This window comes from Hypanus sabinus, chromosome 2, assembly GCF_030144855.1.
Source record: "Hypanus sabinus isolate sHypSab1 chromosome 2, sHypSab1.hap1, whole genome shotgun sequence".
NCBI classification, from domain to species: Eukaryota; Metazoa; Chordata; class Chondrichthyes; order Myliobatiformes; family Dasyatidae; genus Hypanus; species Hypanus sabinus.
Window position 1 is genome coordinate 68,820,610 of NC_082707.1, and position 23,254 is coordinate 68,843,863.

Sequence of the window (23,254 nt, forward strand, 5' to 3'; positions counted from 1 at the left end):
CAGGCAGGCAAGGTTTCTCATGGTGTTCCTGCTCATACATTTCTCAGCCTTGGCCTCAGCCTCCTCAATGATTCTTTCCTCTTGCCTTACTTTTACTGGCAAGTGCCAGAACACATGAAGGTCTCAGAAGCCAAGAATCCACTTTAACTTACTTGAATTGAGGAGGTCAACTTATTAAAAATCTATGAATTGCTTCCATTCACATACTCAGACACAGTCCAACATGTTGCAGATTAATGTGTGATTTATACCTTCACCAAATTCATACACACCCAGGCACTCACCCTCTTTTATATTTCCTTTTTTGAATAATCTACTTTTATTTTTTTCAAGGTTTAAAACAGACTGGTGTTAAGGACATTAGAGTTAGTTACAGATTCCATTGCAGCATTAGAATACAGCTAGGCTAAAGGGAATAAGGCAAAATATTCTGGGATAAAAGCAGGAGATAGAACGTAAAACATAGAACAGTACAGTGTAGTACACACCTTTGACACGCAATGCTGTGCCAACATTTTAACCTACTCCAAGGTCAATCTAATCCATCCCTCCCATACAGTTCTCCATTTTCCTTTCTTCCATTTGCTTCCATTCACACGCTCACTTAAATAAAAATAAAAAGGGAGGTCTTACTCAATGTTAAGGGCACATAGGAAAAAGAAAAAAATTATTTTGTAAAACAACAGGAAGAACAAAAGCTGTCAATTATAAATTATGTCTACAATTGTCTGAGAAAGTTTCAAGTATATTGAAGATTTTTGGTACTAAATTCTCCTTCACTGCATCTTTAATCCAGCAATAATGGAGACTGAGTTGAATTAAGTTCTGCAACAGCTGTGGCTACAGAAATATAGGAAATATATAAAGAAGAATTAAAATCTGATGATATTTGAGATGAGAAACTTTGGTTATAAGTGATTAAGGAAAATTATTAAAACAGTGAAAGCTCAGAAAAAAAAATCAATCATGACAACAACTATAAGTTGAGCAAAATACACACAAAAATATCGAAGGAACGCAGCAAGTCAGGCAGCGTCTATGCAGAGGAATAAAAAGTCAACATTTCAGAGCAAGACCCTTTTCCCACTTCCTATTGTCAGTGAGTTAGTGTCAAAAACACGGTAGCTCGAAATCTTCGGCCAGGAGGCTGAGGGAGGAGACTACGCCAGGCACAATTGGAGAGGGTGAAGACATGTCCGCGAAGCTGATACAGTGTGCTACGTGCATGATGTGGGAGGTCAGGGACACTGATGGTGCCCCCGGCTGCTACTGCTGTGGAAAGTGTGTCCAGATTCAGCTTCTGAAGGAGCATGTTGCAGCACTAAAGAAAGAACAAGATGACCTCAGGTTTATCCACGAAAACAAGAGTTTTCTGGACAGGACCTACAGTGACGTCGTTACACCGAGGATACCAGAAGAGAGAAGGGGGGGCGACGATGAGGAAGGAAAGGATGCTTGAAGTACAGGAGACCCCAGGGGATGTACCTCTCATAAACAGGTTCACCTTCTTGGAAGCTGTCAGGACAGAAGATACTGCCAGTCTGAGAGGCGGACAGGTCTGCGAGCCGAAAACTCGTGCAGAAGCAGAGCCGAAGAGTCAGACATCAGGTAAAGCCACAGCAGTAGAGGACTCCATAGTAAGAGGTATGGAAAGGGGTTTCTGCAGCAACAGGCAAGATTTAAGGATGGTGTGTTGCCTCCCTGGTGCCAGGATCCAGGATATCACAGACCGATTGCAGGGAATCCTCAAGGGTGAAGGTGAACAGCCGGAAGTGGTAAAGCATGTTGGCATAAATGACATCGGGAAGAAGAGGAAGGACATTCTGCAGTGGGACTTCAGAGAACTCGGAAGAAGGTTGAAAAGCAGGACTTCCAGGGTGGTTATCTCTGGTTTGCTTCCAGTTCCTCATGCTGGAGAGGGCAGGAACAGGGAGATAATGGATCTGAATGTGTGGCTGAGGAACTGGTGCAGGAAGCAAGGATTTACATTCTTGGACCACTGGGATCTGTTTTGGGGTAGGGATAAATTGTACAAAAGGGACGGGTTGCACCTTAATAGGAGGGGGACAAGCATTCTGGCAGACAGGCTTGCCACTGCAACACGGATGTGTTTAAACTAAGTAGTGGGGGGGGAGGGGATGAACTGGAAATATAAGGATGGAGTTAAAGGGAAAATGAAAATAAGAAAAGTTAAAAAGGACAAAAGAATCAAAGGAGAAGAAAGCTCAAAAAGAGATCATACAGTATGGCCAAGTGAAATAGGAATTGCTATGAAAGGAGAGGGGAGTAACAAATTAAAAGTATTATATATGAATGCACGAAGTATAAGGAATGAATTAGATGAGCTTGAGACTCAGTTGGAATTGGCAAGTACGATGTTGTGGGAATAATAGAGACATGGCTTCAAGCGGACAGGGCCTGGGAAATGAATATTCAAGGATATACATCTTATCGAAAGGACAGACTGACTGGCTGAGGGGGTGGGGTGACTCTGTTGGTGAGGAATGATATTCAGTCCCTTGTGAGGGGGGACATAGAATCAGGGGATGTAGAGTCAGTATGGATAGAACTGAGAAATTCTAAGCTTAGAAAAACCCTAATGGGAGTTATCTACAGGCCCCCAAACAGCAGTCTGGATGTAGGGTGTAAGTTGAATTAAGAGTTGAAATTGGCATGTCGCAAAGGTAATGATACAGTTGTCATGGGGGATTTCAACATGCAAGTAGACTGGGAGAATCAGAATGGTACTGGACCCCAAGAAAGGGAGTTTGTGGAGTGCCTCCGAGATGGATCCTTAGAACAGCTTGTACTGGAGCCTACCAGGGAGGAGGCAATTCTAGATTTAGTGTTGTGCAATGAACCAGATTTCATTAGGGACCTCGAGGTAAAGGAACCATTAGGAGGTAGTGACCATAATATGATATGTTTTAACCTACAATTTGAGGAGAAGGGAAAATCAGATGTGTCAGTATTACAGTTGAACAAAGGGGACTATGGAGCTATGAGGGAGGAGCTGGCCAAAGTTCAATGGAACGATACCCTAGCAGGGAAGACAGTGGAACAACAATGGCAGGTATTTCTAGGAATAATGCAGAAGGTGCAGTATCAGTTCATTCCAAAGAGGAAGAAAGATCCTAAGGGAAGTAAGGAGTGGCCGTGGCTGACGAGGGAAGTAAAGGGCAGTATAAAAATAAAAGAGAAGAAGTATAATATGGCAAAGATGAGCGGGAAACTGGAGGACTGGGAAGCTTTTAAAGAGCAACAGAAGATAACAAAAAAGGCAATACGCCAAGAAAAAATGAGGTACGAAGGTAAACTAGCCAAGAATATAAAGGAGGATAGTAAAAGCTTCTTTAGGTATTTGAATAGCAAAAAAATAGTTAAGACCAAAATTGGGTCACTGAAGACAGAAACAGGTGAATTTATTATGGGGAACAAGGAAATGGCAGATGAGTTGAACAGGTACTTTGGATCTGTCTTCACTAGGGAAGACACAAACAATCTCCCAGATGTAATAGTGGCCAAAGGAACTAGGGTAAAGGATGAACTGAAGGAAATTTATATTAGGCAAGAAACGGTGTTGGGTAGACTGTTGAGTCTGAAGGCTGATAAGTCCCCGGGACCTGATGGTCTGCATCCCAGGGTACGTAAAGAGGTGGCTCTAGAAATCGTGGATGCATTGGTAATCATTTTCCAATGTTCTATAGATTCAGGAACAGTTCCTGCTGATTGGAGGGTGGCTAATGTCATACCACTTTTCAAGAAAGGAAGGAGAGAGAAAACAGGGAATTATAGACCGGTTAGCCTGACGTCAGTGGTGGGAAAGATGCTGGAGTCAATTATAAAAGAGGAAATTACGACACATTTGGATAGCAGTAGAAGGATCAGTCCAAGTCAGCATGGATTTATGAAGGGAAAATCATGCTTGACTATTCTTCTGGAGTTTTTTGAGGATGTAACTATAAAAATGGACAAGGGAGAGCCAGTGGATGTAGTGTACCTGGACTTCCAGAAAGCTTTTGATTAATCTCCTATGTGGGACTTTGTGGGCAAAATTAGGGCACATGGTATTGGGGGCAGAGTACTGACATGGATTGAAAATTGGCTGGCTGACAGGAAACAAAGAGTAGTGATTAATGGGTCCCTTTCGGAATGGCACGCTGTGACCAGTGCGGTACCGCAAGGTTCAGTGCTGGGACCGCAGCTGTTTACAATATACAGTAATGATTTAGATGAAAGGATTAAAAGTAACATTAGCAAATTTGCAGATGACACAAAGCTGGGTGGCAGTGTGAAATGTCAGGAGGATGTTATGAGAATGCAGGGTGACTTGGACAGGTTGGGTGAGTGGGCAAATGTATGGTAGATGCAGTTTAATGTGGATAAATGTGAGGTTATCCACTTTGATGGCAAGAACAGGAAGGCAGATTACTATCTAAATGGAGTCAAGTTAGGAAAAGGGGAAGTACAACGAGATCTAGGTGTTCTTGTACATCAGTCAATGAAAGCAAGCATGCAGGTACAGCAGGCGGTGAAGAAAGCTAATGGCATGCTGACTTTTATAACAAGAGGAATTGAGTATAGGAGTAAGGAGGTCCTTCTGCAGCTGTACAGGGCCATGGTGAGACCCCACCTGGAGTATTGTGTGTAGTTTTGGTCTCCAAATTTGAGGAAGGACATTCTTGCTATTGAGGGGGTGCAGTATAGGTTCACAAGGTTAATTCCCAGAATGGCGGGACTGTCATATGTTGAAAGATTGGAGTGACTGGGCTTGTATACACTGGAATTTAGGAGGATGAGAGGGGATCTGATTAAAACATATAAGATTATTAAGGGATTGGACACACTGGAGGCAGGAAGCATGTTCCCGCTGATGGGTGAGTCCAGAACTAGAGGCCACAGTTTAAGAATAAGGGGTAGACCATTTAGAACAGAGATGCGGAAAAACTTTTTCACCCAGCGAGTGGTGGATATGTGGAATGCTCTGCCCCAGAAGGCAGTGGAGGCCAAGTCTCTGGATGCATTCAAGAGAGAGTTAGATAGAGCTCTTATAGATAGCTGAATCAAGGGATATGGGGAGAGGGCAGGAACGGGGTACTGATTGTGTATGATCAGCCATGATCACAGTGAACGGTGGTGCTGGCTAGACGGGCCAAATGGCCTACTCCTGCACCTATTATCTATTGTCTATTGTCTAGCTCAGCAATCAATATTCTTCAGAGATAGAAATCTGATGGCCTGGCCCAATCTTGCTTGTGTGTGACTCCAGCTTCAGAGTCATGTTATTACTTCTTAACTGTATGTGAAACAATTGGCAAGGCACTCAGTTCAAAGGTAACTAGGAAATGGGAATCAATTCTGATCTGGCTGCACAATCACATGCTATGTCCAGCCAACGCTGTCCAAACATAGAAAACATTGAACATAAAAAACCTACAGCACAATACAGGCCCATTCCATGCCCTCACCACTCTCTGCACAAAAAGCTTGTCCCTAACGACTCCTTCGCACTTACTTCCAAGTGCCCTAAAACTGTGCCCTCTCATAAACACAAATTACACCGCAGATGCTGTGGTCAAATCAACACGTACAAACAAGCTGGATGAACTCAGCAGGTCGGGCAGCATCCATTGAAATGAGCAGTCAACATTTCAGGCGGAGACATGAGTCCTGACAAAGGGTCTCGGTCTGAAGCGTCGACTGCTCATTTCAACGGATGCTGCACGACCTGCTGAGTTCATCCAGCTTATTTGTTCGTGTTGATGTGCCCTCTCATGTTCGCCATTTCAGCCCTGGGAAAAAGCCTCTGACTATCCACATGATCAATCAAACCTATACACTTATCCAATGTTGTTATTGTATTTCTCCATAGACATTGCCTGACCCGCTGAATATTCCAGCATTTTAATTTTTGGTGTGGTCAACAATATGGCACTTAATGGTATAAGATATCTCAATGGCAAAATGATTCTATTTAAGCATCAAAAATAAAAAGCACACTTTCTGGTGAAGGAGGATTTAAAACTGATTTTAGATCAGTGCAGAAAAAAAATTGTAGTTCATTTACTTGTTCTTGTGTTTCAATTGAAAAAACTGGTCTCATAGATGTCTGGTGCATTTTTGCCAGCCAATAAATTTTGAGTGATGCAAGGAATGATGCAATGTTGGAATAAATTCAATTCAGCTTCTGAATACTCTGAGAGATTGTATAATGGATTAACCTGGAGATCCTGGCTAATGAGTTCACCACCCAAAATGCCAGCCAAGAAATGCAAGTTTATTAAATAAATAGATCTGAAATGAAAAAGTTCTTTTCAGCAGCTGTAACTTGGAAACTACAGTATTGTTGTAGCAAGTAATACAATGCCCTTCAGTTAAGGTAATTTGTTTTCCATACTCACTCCAACCACTTTGCACTCAAGACCTGCAGCAATGTAACTGACTTTCAACTGCCTTCTGACCTAACTTAACAAGCTACTTGAGTTCAAGTGCAATTCAAGACAGGCAGAAGATAGTGTTTCGAGACCACCCATAAATGAATAAGAAATAAAGCTTAACAGCAATGTGAATCAACTTTCACCACAAGGTTTTCAATGTGTTCCTGTTTGAATCAGTTATGTCTGTGGTGAACTATGTGCCTGTCGGGACACGCCCCTGCTGACTGCTCCTGTGGCTCCTCCCACAGGCCCCTGTATAAAGGAGACCTGCGGCCTGAAGATCGGCCTCAGTCTCCAGGACCTTGTATGATAGACACTCACTCCTGGTTCCTTCTTCCAGTCAATAAAAGCCGATATCTCGCCTACGTCTCAGTGTGAGTTATTGATGGTGCATCAATGTCCATCTTCCAAGATAAAATTTGTTAGTCTTTTGCATTGGCTTGGCCAGCTGTGGGAGGATGAATAAATTTAGGGGTGTACAAGAACACGAAGTTGGAGTAATGGAATTAACTCAGAGATTTACAGGACTTGAGGAGATTAAAAAAGCAGGGAGGAGTGTAGGAAGTGGTAAAATGCTTCCCACTTCTTCAGGTCAATCTAATCGAACTTCATGGCCAATGACCTCACTCTCAAAAAACACCCCCTTCAACAAATCACTAGTATCAGCAATTTTATATTTTATTATTGCTAACTTCTCCCAGGTCAAACCTTAAATTATTAACTGAATGCATTAACATGGTTCATAAATCTAGACATGCAGAAAATGGGAAGTATTTCACTTGTATGAAGTCATGAAAGAAAATTGTCTAGCATGCCTGCCGTGCCATTATATGGCACAGGTAATAACATCTGTAAATAGGCAACATCATTGGATAAAATACCATGCAATCAAATATAATCCCAATGAATGTCTGTATTATATTCAACTTGAATTGAAACTCTTCTGGATGGGGTGTGTTGGCAGCAAAATCATAATTTCCTTAGGATTTCTAAGACACATTGCCAGATCAACTTATCAATAAAATTGAACTTATAAGTATTACCTTTTAGCATGTTAATGCAAATCCCCATCTATCCACCCAATAATCAAAAACCTGAAATGTAATATTGACGAACTACTTCCAGGTCAAACAAAATCTTCCTACACAATTTAGAAGCTACTTTTCATAACTGACCAGCAGATGGCAATAGTCACATTCTTGATCATCCAAAAGATACAAACTTATTCACTCTATTTTTATTCCTAAATACAATTAAAATGATCCTAAAATCTATTCATCTTATCCATATCCATATACTAGTTATTGAATATACTTAATTTATTCCTCAAACCAGTTTCAGCAAAATTAAAAATCTTATTGTCACTGCAGCTTAATTGATTTCCAAACTGGCCATTGCTCCTCACTTATTTCTACATAATTCAAGCAATGGCACAAAATGCAAATATCATTAGTACAGAGCAAAGCAAATACAATATTAAAGCAACAGAGGTGCTACAGCATTAATCAGTCTTCAAAAGAGTGTTTTGAACAGTAATTGGGAAATGGGCTTTTCAGAGTCAAAAAGCAACTAGTCAATATATAAAGAAAATAAGACTGTCAATAGTGTAAAGCTAAAACTAAACATTAAACTAAGATGGAGAACAATCAGTTCTGAATTCAAACAAATGAAAGCCAAATTTATTGGGAAACCCCTTACACAACAATGATCAATATAATTCCATGATCAAAAGAGTTCTAAGCAGACTTGTGAATGTGGAAACCCTGAGAATGATCAAGAAACAAGTAGTTGGTGTCACGTCAAACTTGAGGTTCTGGAAGGTATTGGGCCCTGAAGGCCCAATAATATTTAAAAGGAAGAGCAAGAATTCACTGGCAGACCAGACGGAACCTACTGCCTGAAGGCTGTTTCTGCCCAGAACATTTGGGCGGACCCTGCAGCGTCAGTCCGAGAGCAGCGTCACAATCCGCGGTAAGATGCCGAACTTTAAATAATTGTTGAGACTGCTTCATGGAAAAGAGCACTGCTGCCACTGCATTTGGGTTAACTCTGCCACCGGAATCGCGCGCAGGCACTTCTTGAAAATGGCGCGAGGCTTAAGAAGAGCTCGCAAACCTTCGAGAGAGTTCACCCAGTTTGGAACTATAATGGCCGGAGGCCATAATGGTCCAGTAGAGAAACGGAGCTGCAGGTCCAAAATCATCTACAAAGTCCGAGAGGCAGCCAGTTTTTCACCTAATGCTAATGCCTTACGACTAATGCCTAATGACTTATGACTAACCTTGACTAGACTAATGACTGACTTATGACTGATTATTTACGACTACTGACTAATAACTAAGAACTATCAACTGCCGCACTTGCGAAAAATAAAAGGAAAAATAAAGAAAGTTGTTTGGTCATTGAGTGGAATCCGGTTAAAACCTTCGGGTAGGTGTATTCAGACCCTTTCAAGTGGGGAAGCTGCACGTGTTCAAAGAGAACAAGAACTCCGACTTGACAGTTGGTCAACAGATTCAATGAGAAGAAAATCACCTGGATTCTGGAATAGGTGCACAATCTGCTCTCCTGTGTGACGAACCTGAAATTATCACTCAACATACATTAACCTAGGAATTTTGCATAGAGCCAATATATTATGAGAAGAATGTTAAATTAGAAGTCTGGTCACTATTCACTGCGCAAACAACACACACTCCCTCCACATCGCAAGTCTCACTCAACCGCTGAATCTTTCTCACCTATCACCCTACTTCCCCACCACCTCCATGTTACACCACTGTAACTTACCCATTTTCCACTTCCAAATCTTTAATGAAAAAACAGGTTAATTCTAGAGGAAACCCTTGCCCGAAACTTACATTGACACCCCACACACTGTTGTTTTAAGAGGCTATTTGAAATTCAGAATACCTTCTGACCAATGTAAAACACTATCTCACTACTGTGTAAGGTTACATTGATCTCTACCAATGGCTGTAAGAAACCAAAGGTTCTTCCCTATAGACTAATATTTTTAAAAATCACAGAAATATATTTTAATCAATTTTAAATCTGTATAAAATCTAGCTGTAATTATTCAAACTGTTCCTGCTGTTAATTATCTTGCAATCATTCTGATCCAAGCCAGCTGCAACTTAATGCTCTGCATTCAGTTGTTAAGTTGGATCAGAGTGGATCTCACACGCACCTGCTCTTGGAACATTTCTGTTCCCTGGTTTCTCCTGGACTCTCCAGCGTGGGTTTCCCACTCGCCTTTCTCTAGCTCTCCTATCTCCAACTGGTCTCATGCTGACTCCTCTGCGCGTTGAAGCTGCTGCGCAAAAATACAAACATGCTGCATGAAAGCAACTGGAATTTGCAAGTCATCTGCTATTGAAAAAGGGCCAATATGCTACTGACTCATGGAATGAGGATTGAGTGCTCATACACAATTATATTTTACAGATACTTCTTTCATCCTTTTTGTTGCTTCTCTCCTGTCCCAGAAAACTAATACTTCCCTTCCCCCGCTCCAAAAATATATGTGGATACGTACTTAACTTTGACAACAAAGTCAAAATAATCCCTTACCATCCTTCCCTTTCAAAGGGACACAGAGGGATCCAAAATCCATTGGCACCCACATTCACAGTATGAAGGAATATTTTATGAAGTACAGTAGTGCTTAATAATTTCATCGGGTGTATTTCATGACATCTGATGAATACTATTTGACTTTGTCTCATTATCCAACTCCCTTGCATCCTTCAAGGTATAAAAATTAGCAGCATGTCCGTTTAATGTTTAAAAAATACAATTAATTTCCTCCAGCAAAATACCATTTTTCCTATGTAGCAAGCAATCTTCTGGAGGAACTCAGCAAGTCAAGCATCATCTGTGGGAGGAAAGGGATTGTCAATGTTTGGTTGAAACCTCAGGTATATTGTTCGACCTGCTGAATTCCTCCAGCAGATTGTTACTCCACATTTCAACATCAGCACTCTCTGGTGTCTTCATTTTGCCCATTCTGGGAGTATTGATCTGATTGTTTAAAATAACTTCATGGAATAATTTTCTTTTGATAATGGTTCACCTCCTAAAAACATTCACTGAAATCCAAACAGTGCACAGTTGTGCTTCAGATTTTATTGAAATAACCTAATCTTACAAAAACACAGTCCCAACTGTAACATACAAAAGAATTAAAATTACAACATTTTCAAACAATGATTTTCCTTAAAAACTACAAATCTCTACCCAGTTCTAATGACTTTCATATACTTTATACATTCTTTTTCTCCCTTCACCCCTCCTAAACTATCTAAATACTTTCTTGAATATTCATGATTTAATTAGCAAATGTTCTTTAATTAGCATTTTATTTCTCAGACATGGCTCATCCCTCTCATTTTAAATAGTGTCAAAATGATTACAAAACCACAAAGGCACCACTTATGATAATCCTCAGTAAACATAAGATGGAAATTATTACTCCAAAACTGCATTACTCACTGTATAATTCCTATTGCAGTTTGAGACTTTCTACAGCAAGCACCTAAAAGCAACTATAATGAAACTTCTTGGCACGAGTGACTTTGGGAAGAACAAGTTAATTATTGTTTGGAGTTATCATATTCAATTCAGATCCTATGCTCGAGGTTGTCGATTGGATGCTAATCAAGAGGCTGCTTTTTGCTGGAATACATTGAGTTTTCTTAAAAGATGTTGAAACTACACTCATCCAGGCAGTGAATATATTCCATCATAACCTTGACTAATACCTTCTACTTGGTCAGGAGAATGTTTTCACCACGTCACAAGGTGACTCACTCAACATTGAATGCTTGAAGCTTCCCTGTTCTTGTATTCACAAGATTTACAAATATAAGAACCTGTTTTTGTATTACAGGATTATATCCAGAGCTCGTGGTGCAACCTCCACTACATCACTGAGACCTGACGTAGATCGGGTGACCATTTTGTCAAATACCTTTGCTCCGTCTGTCGAAAAAGGCAGGATATTCAAGTGACCACCCATTTCAACTCAACTTCCCTTTCCAACATGTCAGTCTATGGTTCCTCTATTGCCACAATGGGGCACAATGTTTTTTACGCCCTGCTGCCATCATGTAGAAGGTACAAGAGCTTCAGGACTTGCATCTCCAGGTTCAAGAACAGTTCTCACCCCACAACCATCAAGCTCTTGAACAAAGGGGATAAGTACAATCGCTTGCCCATTCATTGAGATGTTCCCACAACTAATGATCTCACTTAAAGGACTCTGTATCTTGTTATTTAATGTTCTCGTTATTTACTACTAATTATTTATACTTGCATTTGTGCTATTTGTTGTCTTCTGCACGCAAGTTGATCTTTCAGTGATCCTGTTATAGTTACTCTTCTTTAGATTTGCTGAGTATTCCCACAGGAAAATGAATCACAGGGTTGTAAATGGTGATATTTATGTACATTGATTATAAAAGTTACTTTAAACTTTGAGGCCACACTGAGGTTGGAAGAACAACAACTCATTCCATTTGGGTAGCCTCCAACATGAAGGCATGAACATCGATGTCTCTAACTTCCAATGATTTCTTCTCCTCCCCATTCTCTCTTTGTATTCCCCAATATAGTTCCCTTCTTACTTCTTTTCCCTTCACCTGCCCATCACCTCACTCTGGTGCCCCTCCTTCTTCCCTTTCTCTCATGGTCCATTCTCCTTTCCTTCTTCAGTCCTTTATGGATTCCATTCATCCCCTCCCAACCTCTTTCTTCATTCCCCCTCTCCCACTAACCAACCTTTCTCCAAACCTGGTTTCATCAATCACCTGCCCCAAAATGTCAACTATTTATTCCCCTCCATAGGTGTTGTCTGAATTGCTTAGTTCCTGCAGCATTTTCTGTGTGTGTTCTTCATGATTTCCAGCATCTGCAGAAACTCTTGTGTTTATGTAACAGTTCTACTTTTGTGCACAGCATATATATATGGACAGTTTTGCACTTTATCTGGTAAATCGTGTGTTTGCTGTGAATGCACAGGACCATTGTGACTAGAAGAGCAGCTGCTTCTAAAGCATTTTTCTGGCAATTCAGCTGGGATGTCATCAGGACATATAACCTTTGCTATATCTAGACCACTTTGTAATTTCTCCAAAGTGTGGCGTTTATCAAATTGGCCTTGGATAACTTGCGGTTGTGGTAATAACCCTAGGAGAAGAAAGATGGATCATCCACTCAGCACGAAACAAATACAAGTGTCTTTTTTGTCTCCATTAGGTTTTGTCTGCATTGAGGATGCAATATTCATGCTGCCTCCTCTCCTCATTAGTGCTTAATTCTCCAAAGCTACTGATGACTGGATGACACAGGCCTGCAGATCTTTGAACAGACTAGAGTGTATTTCTTTCCTCACCTGCTGCACACTCTGCTTACCATGAATGGCTCCTTTTGATATAGCTCCATCATCTAATTTTCAGCTATGTGTTGTGTTATTTCTGGCAGGCTCTCTTACACTGTCCATTGAACAAGCATTGATGGGAAAAGGCAGGTTATGAGGTTACAGATTTTCATTAAATATATGTCTGGTACTGCTAATGGCACAAATAGCTCCTGGATGCCCAGTTTTTAAGTCTATATCAATTGGCAGAGGAGATAATGTCCAAAGTGGGCAAAAACCTTTTACCTTTAAAGAGATGTGCATGTTCATTCCCAAAATCCTATCGTGGACAGATGCATCTGTAACAGAGAGTCCGATGGGAATGAGATTATACAGTTTTGTCCATAACGTTACTTCATTTAGCACCTGCTACAGAACCAGTCAGGCAGCTCGATCAATAATGGCGCTTGAAAGAATTGTTGAACTTGAATAGGTAAAGTGATGATTAAAAAACCAAGATCTGTAACGATGAACATTTTAAATTAAGATAGAAAGCATTGGAAATACTCAGCAGGTTAGTTATCACCTGTGGAGAGAGAAGCTAAGAAAAAATGTAGGGAAGCAAAGGGGTGGTGATATCAAAGGAAAACTCCTGTAATAGGGTGGAGACTGAGAGAGGCTGAATGCCAGAGAGAGTGGTGAAAAATTGCTAATCACAGCTAAGCAGAGGATATACAGATAAAAGGAGATGAATTAAAAACAGAGGCAAACAATGTTTGAACTGAGAGACACAGATGCTGGAAATTTACTTATTTAACTATCTATTTATCTATCTATTTATTTATTAGGATACAGCACAGAATAGCCTCTTTCAGTCCTTTGAGCCATACCATCCAACAACCCCCAATTTAATCCTAGCCTAATCATGAGACAATTTACAATGACCAAATAACCTATGAACCCGTAAGTCTTTGGACTGTGGAAGGAAATTGGAGCACCTGGAGAAAACATACACATTCCACAAGGAAGGCATACAGACTCTGCACAGATGATGTCGGAATTGAACTCTGAATTCCATCACCCCAACTGTAATAGTGTCATGCTAACTGCTACACTACTGTAACGCTCCAATCTGACATCAAATAGAGCATACTGGACATACCCTACAGGTCAGGCAGCATCTGTGGAAAAAGTAAAATAAAGTTACTCTTAAGAATTAATTATAGATTGTTGATTGTCAACTGGAATGGTTAGCTAATCTGAAATTGATGGATTCAATGCTAAGTGCCTGCTCCACCAGTTTATATTTAGCTTTGTTGGAATAGTTCATAATGCCAAAGGCAGAGAGGTCAGAGAGGGAGTAGAATGATGAATTAATGCAACAATGATTGAAAGCTCCAGATCGCACCCAGAAACTGAATGCAATGTTCTGCGAAGCCATCACCCATTCCTCATTTGCTTTGTCCATTGTCAAGAAGATAGCATTGACACCAAATGCACTACATGAAGTTGGAATGAGCTGCTTTATCTAAAAGAAATATTTGGATGCTAGGATGGTGGGAAGCAAAGAAGCAAAAGGCAAGTGTTGTATCTCCTGTTGTTACATGAAAAGGCCCTAAGAGAAGAAATTGGTATTGATGGAGATGGAAGAGTGAACAAGGGAGTAATGGAGGCAACATTCTCATTGGAATACTGAGAAGGGAATTGTTTTTCTCTCCACATAGATGCTACCTAAACTACCAACACTTTTTCCAGCATTCCCTATTTTATTTCGGATCTTTAACATCTTCAGCATATTACATGTCATTGGTTCAAAATTAATTGTTTTTATCTCCTTCTATCTTAATTCATCATTGAGCTGCATCTTCTTCTGACAGCTCAGATGTGATTAAAATGCCTCTCTCAGTCAACAACATCATCTATGGGTATTACACAAAATGCAGGCGGAACTCAGCAAATCAGGCAGCATCTATAGAGGTAAATAAATCATTGCCATTTCAGGTGGAGACCCTTTGTCACAACTTAAAGTTGCAGTAATCAAGAATTAATGATGAGGCAAATTATTAAAGTTGATGCTTCCATCTTATAATGAGATTCTCAACCTTTCATAGCATGAACCTCATCCAATGTGCAATTTATACAACACCGTCATGCTTAAAGCTGCTGGCAACCTTTTATAAAGACAAAAATCTGGAGGTTGTGAAGCATATTTGTATATTACTCCTCATGGTGGAAATGATGTTATTGCAGCCAAGGTGATAATGGAAGGACCAATAAAGGTATTTACATATCACATACTTCTTCGTTCTTCCTGGTTCTCCACTGAATCCTCTTCTGACTCCCAACATGCAGATGTCATAATTACAAACTTCTTAAGATCTCCTTTTTTGTCCTTTCTGATACCATTTCATTTGGGATGCTCAAGAATTGCTGCCTTCCCACTGAGAGGAGGAAGGAGATGGGGAAAATAATTGGTTGATATTATAAACACCAGCTCAGAGACTTCACACCATGCTTACTTTATAGAGAAAGATAGAGGAAGATGTGCACAGTAAGACATTGGACAAATGCTCCACTGCACAGACAAATCACAGTGCAGGTGAAATGAGGGCTCCTTTGATGGACAAGACAATGAAGGAAAACTGGAACATCTGCTGCACTGGAAAAGATGCAAGAGTCCATGCATAATGCTAATGACTACGGATAAGAATTGTGTCAATTTGTCACAGAGTTTTCTGAAAAGTAGAGCCACAATAATGCAGGGTCTCATGACCAGCATTGAAGGTCAGAAGAGGATGTGAGGTAGTCTGCCATTTTTGTCAACTCTCCAGAACAACAGATTGACTCTGAATTTACCTCATTACAGTTCTTGGAATTTTGCGGTACGGGAATTATCTGCAGGATTTGCCAAAAGAAAACTATAGCTTAGAATAATTTGCTGTCTGTTACGTCCTGTTATTTCAAAGGCACTATATAGATAGAGAGTGTTTACTGTACATAGCAACCAGAGTTTTCCAAAATTAAGCCATACTCTATTAAAACTCTAACCTGAACTTCTGCAAAAGTTCTGCGGCAAAATCAGTGCCAGGCAAAAAGCTCTCAGTGATAATTCAGCCAATCTGCATAATCTCTGCTAGTTGAACTTTGTATTTTTCCTACAAAGATAAATCCAAGCCCATAGCATGGGCTCTAACAATATATCCATTATTTAATGCAACATACACAAAATGCTGAAGGAACTTAGCAGGCCAGGCAGCATCTATGGAAACGAATACAGTCCACATTTTGGGCGAGATACTTCATCACAACTGGAAAGAAAGAGGAGCAATGGAGAAGTTATTTAATGCAGTGGCATGTCAACCAAAGTGGAACCAGTCAGAGGCAAGAACCACTTTTATTGACCTCATATCTCCTTTCCAGTGATTGTCAGTGAGGGTACACAAAGCTGTCTTTTGCTAAGATTGGTGAAAATCCAGTAAAGCCAGAATGAGGAGTTGACCATTCAAATTGCAAGCATAGTTTTAGATATCATTAAAAGGAAGATATCTGAAATTCAATTTGGTCATTAGAAATAATATTTACATTGTGTCTCCAAATTGACCAAACACTATGATCATACATAAAGTAGAAGTATTTTATTAAACTTAAAAAAAAAGATTTTCTGCAGTTATATCCAATCCTTTTAATACTTTGTCACTGAAGATTATATGAAGTTTAGTACTAACCAAATGTAATCTCCTTCGGAGCGATAGATGCTAATACCAATCAAAATAAAATTTATTCATGCACAGTGAATGATTCAGACCTTGTTTATACTGAATTCTCCACCTACAAGAAAATTGAATTCAAAAGTGGCCACCTGGAGATAGACACTAATTAGCAGGATAGGAAACTTCAAGCAAAATCAGCAGATACACAACTCAGAAGTGGGAAAGCCCCTTGTCCTGATAGACTTACTAGCGAATTCTATAAACACAGGGTTTTTATGAGAGCCTATGCAAAACATGTTCAATCATGCATTTAATTGTAGTCTCCTCCCACCATCATTGAGGGAAGCTAATATCTCCTTAATTCTTAAGAAAGGAAAGAGCCCTGAAGATTGTGCCTCCTACAGGTCTATTTCATTGTTAAGTATTGACTTTAAAATCTTATCTAAATACCTTAGTGTTGCGATTAGAAACTGTGTTACCTTTTATCATAAAAAAGGATCAAACGGGTTTTGTAAAAGGCCGTAGATCATCTAACAATAACAGAAGATTATTTAATGTGATTCAGGCATGTCAGCAACAGGCAGTGGTTTCCTTAGATGCAGAAGAGGCCCTTGATCATGTCGAATGGTCATATCATTTTTTTCACTTTAGAACGATTTGGTTTGGGCAATAATTTTATTGAGTGGTTGAAGGTTCTTTATAATGACCCTTTGGCTGTGATTCTTACTAATGGTATTAGGTCGGATCGTTTTAGTATTCTGAGGGGCAGCCAGCAGGGCTGCCCTTTATCACCATTACTTATCACACTGAGGCTATTCGGCGAGACCCCAAAATATCTGCTCCAGACATAGGACATAAAATTACATTGTATGCGGATGATGTTCTAATTTTCTTATCAAACCCTGCTGTATCAGTGCACCACCTTATACAATGCATCAATTCATTTAGTGCCTTTTCAGGTTATAAAATCAACTTTATTAAATCAGAGGCTATGCCTCTGGGGAATCTGCAGCAGCTACCTGACACTCAGGGTGTTTTCCCCTTTAAATGGTCGCAGACAGGGGCATATTTATCACACCTATGTTTGATCAATTGTTCAAAGCTAACTTTACACAGTTATTTGACAAAATCAAACAGGATCTTGAGCAATGGAGCACTCTTCCCATTTCTTGGCTTGGCCAAATATCCTTGCACAAAATGAACATTCTTCCTCGTCTGCTCTACCCAGTACAAATGATTCCAGTTATTTTTACCCAACAAATACTTAAAAAAAATAAATGGCTGCTCTGTTTCTTTCATCTGGAACAAAAAAAAAGACTCTGTATTAAAATGTCTAAGTTACAGTTTCCCAGTAGTCTAGGGGGTCTGGCTTTTCCAGACATCAAAAAATATCAATTAAGTTCATTTTTATCTTATGTGGTTGACTGGGTTTGTAGGGACCCCTCCTCAAATTGGCTAGACATTAAAGCTTCACAAGCAAAATGCCCTCTTATTAATTTGCTTTTCCTCAATAAGATGAAACTAGTTAAGGAATATTGTCGCAACCCAATAACAATACAGTCAGGGCTTGGAGGGCGGTGCGACAAATTGAGGGCAGCGCAGCGAAAATATCACCCTTCACTCCAATAACCGGCAGTCCAGATTTACAGCCTGGAATAATGGATTCTGGATTTAACGTTGGATCTCTAAGGGTATTTTCCCTCTAGAAGATTTGTTTGATGAAGGAACAATGATGTCTTTTAGTCAAATAGTACAGAAATTTAACATACCCAACAAGGATATTTATGTTTCTTTCAAATAAGAGATTATGTACAGAAAAAAAACATCATTGTTAACTGATTTCTATAGTTCTGACATAGAAAAGAGGGTGTTTCGTTCTAATGATGAAGTCTCCATTAGTACTTTTTACAGCATCCTAAGGGAATGTATTTTTGGAGAGACTGAGCAGCTGGGAAGGGTCTGGGAGGAAGAATTGGGAGTAGAAATTACAGCTGAAACATGGGAAGACATCTGTGATAATGTAAAGAAGATTTCAGTTTGTAATAGAACTAAAGCATTGCAACTCAAAATTCTGCATAGAGCCCATCTGACTCCAGATCGTCTCTCGAAATTTAAGACGAGGGTTTCTCCAATGTGTTCTAAATGTAAAGTAAATACTGGAAATTTCACTCACTGTTTTTGGACTTGCCCCAAACTTCAGGCATACTGGAGTGATATTTTGGGTGCAATGGAAAAGTTTCTGAAGATGGAGCTTGAACTGGACCCAACGTCTTTTCACTTTGGCTTACTCAACAGTTGTATTATTAATGCTCATCAGAAAAAACTTGTTAACATCCTAACTTTTTGTGCGAGGAAGAACATTTTACGTAGTTGGATATCTGATAAGGCCCCTGGACTTTTTGGTTGGTGTAAATTAATCATGGAATACATTCCTTTGGACTTTTTGACATGTATGGTACACTCAAAAACAAATTGTTTTCATAAAACATGTCAACCTTTTCTGAAGTATATAGATATAAACCTGTCTGCTATACTAATAAGGACTTTTGTATAGGATGTTGTGGTGATGTCTATATTTTGATGGAAGTGTTCTGATACCTGATATCTGTGAGGGGAAGAAATGTAAATGTAAGTGTATCTAGAAATATAAAGTTTTGTTATGCTGAGCAAAAATAAATTAAATATTTTTTTTTAAATCAGCAGATACAGGATCCTGTTAATCAAATGCAAAAGAGTTCCTTCAACAAACAAGAAGCAATGGTTATCATTTCCCCATTTTATTTTATCAAATACAGAGTTAACACAAACTCTTTCTACAATGGTGTTATAAATTTGGTTATTGATATGAATAAAGTGCAGACCTAAGAATAGGAAGCTTTATGATTTAATAAAGCATCTTACACAGGAGGATGACAAACGCTGCATTTAATTACTAAATATTATAACTTTTTTCATGAGATGTCATAAGTGGGTCAATAAGTGGATGTTGATATTGGGGATTTCTTTTTAGTTATTCTACACACAGCCACCATAGCATAGTGATCAGTATGATGCTATTACAGCTCAGGGCGTTCCAGACTTCAGAGTACAATTCTTGAGCTGTCTGCAAGGTGTTTGTACATTTTTCTTGTGGTCGTGTCAGTTTCCTCCCACAGTCCAAAGACATGCCGCATTAGAGGTTAATTGCTGAAAAGCCAGAGAGATGGAAATTTAAATTGAAAGCATAATGTCATACATCATTAAAAGGAAGAAGATACCTGAAGCTACAATTTGGTCACTGGAAATAACAGTTATTTGATTTATATTATGTCTTCTAATTGCCAAGCATTATTACGGGTCATTGTAAATTGTCCTGTGATTAGGCACATGTAATTAGGTAGGTTGTTAGGTGGTGTGGCTCTTTGGGCCAGAAAGGCCTGTTTCATGCTGGATCTCTAAATAAATAAGTAAATGTAATTATCTTTCTGCCACAGATAAACTGAATCTTATTTTCTGTAAAGAGTTATCATATACATGGAAGGTTTTTTGAGGGCATTCTACACGGAAGTGAAATGCAATTGAAGGAGACGTATGCATGAAAAAAGAAAGTGTAAGAGCATTTTCAAAGAAAAAAAAATAGTATTTGCTTTGTTCCTTCATAAAATAGCACAAATGACAAGCCAAGATCTCCCACTGCATAAGCTTTAAATGTCATTGACATGTTGGCACTCTGCGGCAATAAATGCTATTATTACATGGAGCATCTTTTATTGCTGGCATTTACCTGCACAGTGACTTTTTTAAATTTCTCTCTCAGTCGAGAGAAATTCTTCTTGGAGGAATTTACCCCCAGGGGCACATTCATACTTCTATAAAGCTTCTGTTTCTGATTGCTTCTGATGAGAGAAAGCACAATTTGACTGAACTCTAGTATTGCTAGATGTCTAATAAAGCAAACAATAAAAAATGAGGGTATTATATACACTTCCCCCTGGAATTGAGTTTGGGAACCTTATCTGGCATTTTAAAATGTTGTGTAAACTAAAATGGTTACTACTAAAATGGCGAACTCCTGGCATCTTGTCAGATACAGAAACCAGAAAAGCCGGTTAATTTTAAAATATGCAATTCAATTTGTTGAACACAGAACATACAGGTTTCGATTGTTCAAAAATTAAGTTCTGGTATTACAGCTGCCTTTTACTGTTCTGCATTCACTTAATTAAGTACAGGCAAAAGGAAAAAGGATATCAATGATTTCAAGTGCCTTCGCCAAAATTGAACTTAAAGTGGCGTTGGCAATTATCTGCCAATTTTCTCTATAAAATAGTTAACAACATTCTCATGGTAGAGATCAATTGCTGCAATGTTTGATTTGTCAAGTTCATCAACAATATTAGATTCTTGATCAGCTGGTGGTGGTGGTGGTGGTGGTGTCTACAGACATATGGGTCTTCACATTCTTCACATTCTTACAAAAGCCTAACTAGCTTAATTTCAAACAGCCTGCGGATGGAGTCCCTGACAAGTCCTTAGATCCTGTGCAGATCAGCTGGTGGTGTTATCTGCAGTCATATGAGTCCAGAGGATGTTCACAAGAATGATTTGGGAAATGAAATGGTTAACATACAAAGAGCATTTAATGGATCTGGGCCTATACTCACTGGAGTTTAGAAGAGTGAGGAGATTATCTCATTAAACATATCAAGTATTGAAAGGCCTAGACAGAATGGATGTGGAGATGTTTTCGGAATAGAGGGGCAACCATTTTGAGAAGAGAAGAGGAAGAATTCTTTAGCCAGAGGATGGTGAATCCATGGAATTCAGTGTTGCAGGTGGCTGTGGAGGCCAGGTCATTGGGTATACTTAAAGCAGAGGTTCATAGTTTCTTGATTAGTCAGAGCGTACAAGATTATGGGGAGAAAGCAGGAAAATGTGGTTAAGAGGGCTAATAAATCATCCATGATGGAGTCATGGAGGGGACTCAATGGCTAAATGGGCTAATTCTGTTCCTATGTCACATTGGTCTTATTTTTACTTCTCACTGCTTCTGTCTAAGGTTCCAATCTGCTTTAAAAAGACCACTATTGTCCTGGCACTTACAAAGAACAAGGTAATGTGTCTTAACAACTACCACCCAGTGGCTCTTATATCTACCATCTTGAAGTGTGTTAAGAGGCTGTTCATAGCACACATTAAAACCAGGTTCCCAGACAACCTTGATCCACTGCAATTCACCTCTCCCCAAATCAGGACTATGGAGGACACCATTTCCCTGACCCTACAAGTATCCCTGGAGCACCTCCACAGTGACGACATCTATGTCACATTATTGTTTATTAACTATAACTCCACCTTCAATACTATAATTCCAAACAAATTTATCACCAAACTCCATGACCTGGGAATCAATCCCTCCCTCTGCAACCGGATCTTCAACTTCCTGACCAGTATGATCAGGCAGCAACACTTATGCCACAATTATTCTCAGCATTGGTGTTCTGCAAGGTTGCATTCCCCCCCCCCACCCCCGTGACTCCACTCCCTGTACACTAATGACTGTGCGGCCAGATTGTGCTCAATCCATCAGCAAGTTTGCAGTGATTGCACCATTGCAGTGGACCATATCCCAAATAATGATGCATCAGAGTATCAGAAGGAGAAAGAGAGCTTAGTAACTTAGTGCCTTGACAACAACTATCCTTCAAAGTTAGCAAAATGAAAAAGCAGGAAGGGGAGTTATGCATATTTGCAGACATCTACAGTGGCTCATGCAAGGCATAATGCTGTAAGGTACAGAAGGGTTTGGGATGGAGGGTTCATAGATCAAAGAACAGTACAGCACAATGCAAGCCCTTCATCTCACGATAATGCTCTGACCCTTAAAACCCACTCCAAGATCAAACTAACTTATCCTGCCCACATCAACCTCCATTTCTCTTTCATCTATGTGCCTCTCCAAGAGTCTCAGAAATACCCCTAATGTATCTGCCTGTACAACCACCCATGCACCAACCACTCTCAATAAACAACCTATCTCTGACATCGCCCTCCCAACGACTTAAAATTATGCTCCCTTGAATTAGATATGTCTGCATTGGGAAAAAACATCTGTGTGACCACTCAATCTATCCCTCTTTTCATCTTGTCACAACTCTATCATCTCACCTCCCATTCTCCTTTGCTCCAAAGAGAAAAACCTTAGTTCACTTAACCTATCCTCATAAATCATTCTCTGAGGCAGCATTCTGGTAAAGCTCTGCACCCTCTCTAAAGCTTCCACATCCTTCCTATAATGAGGTGACCAGAACTGACCACAATATTCCAAGTGTGGTCTAACCAGAGTTTTATAGCAACACATACAAAATGCCAGAGGAACTCAGCAATCCAGACAGCATCTATGGAAAAGAGTACAGTTGACAATTCAGGCCAAAACGTTTCAGCAAAGCTGGAGAAAACATCTTGAGGAGTAATTTCAAAAGGCGGGGGAAGGAAGGGAGAAATATAAGGTGATAGCTGAAACTAGGAGGGAGAGGGGTGAAGTGAAGAGCTGGGAAGCTGATTGTTGAAAGAGATATCGGGCTGCAGAAGGGGAAATCTAATAGCAGAGGACTGAAGGCCATAGAAGAAAGAAAAAGGGGAGGAGCACCAGAGAGCGCAGGTAAGGGGATAAGGTGAGAGAGGGAAAAGAGGATGGGAAATGGTGAAGGAGGGGGTAGGGGGCATTACCAGATGTCCAAAAAACCAATGTTCATGTCATCAGGTTGGAG

The 23,254-nt window shown here is 39.8% G+C and overlaps 1 protein-coding gene across 8 annotated transcripts in view; it reads right to left on the bottom strand.

Moving 5' to 3' along the window:
• pxylp1 (2-phosphoxylose phosphatase 1) overlaps nucleotides 1-23,254 on the bottom strand; it is a 221,004-nt gene that overhangs the window by 111,924 nt on the left and 85,826 nt on the right. For 3 of the 8 annotated variants that reach the window (XM_059947812.1, XM_059947794.1, XM_059947819.1), the window contains exon 3: nucleotides 9,628-9,753. The exons of 2 other annotated variants lie outside the window; for them this stretch is intronic. In XM_059947812.1, the coding sequence (XP_059803795.1) occupies nucleotides 9,628-9,753 (126 nt within the window). Of the gene's footprint in view, nucleotides 1-9,627; nucleotides 9,754-13,101; nucleotides 13,155-15,093; nucleotides 15,112-23,254 lie in introns of those variants that run through there. 3 more of the 8 variants (XM_059947848.1, XM_059947828.1, XM_059947804.1) reach the window with 3 other exon arrangements.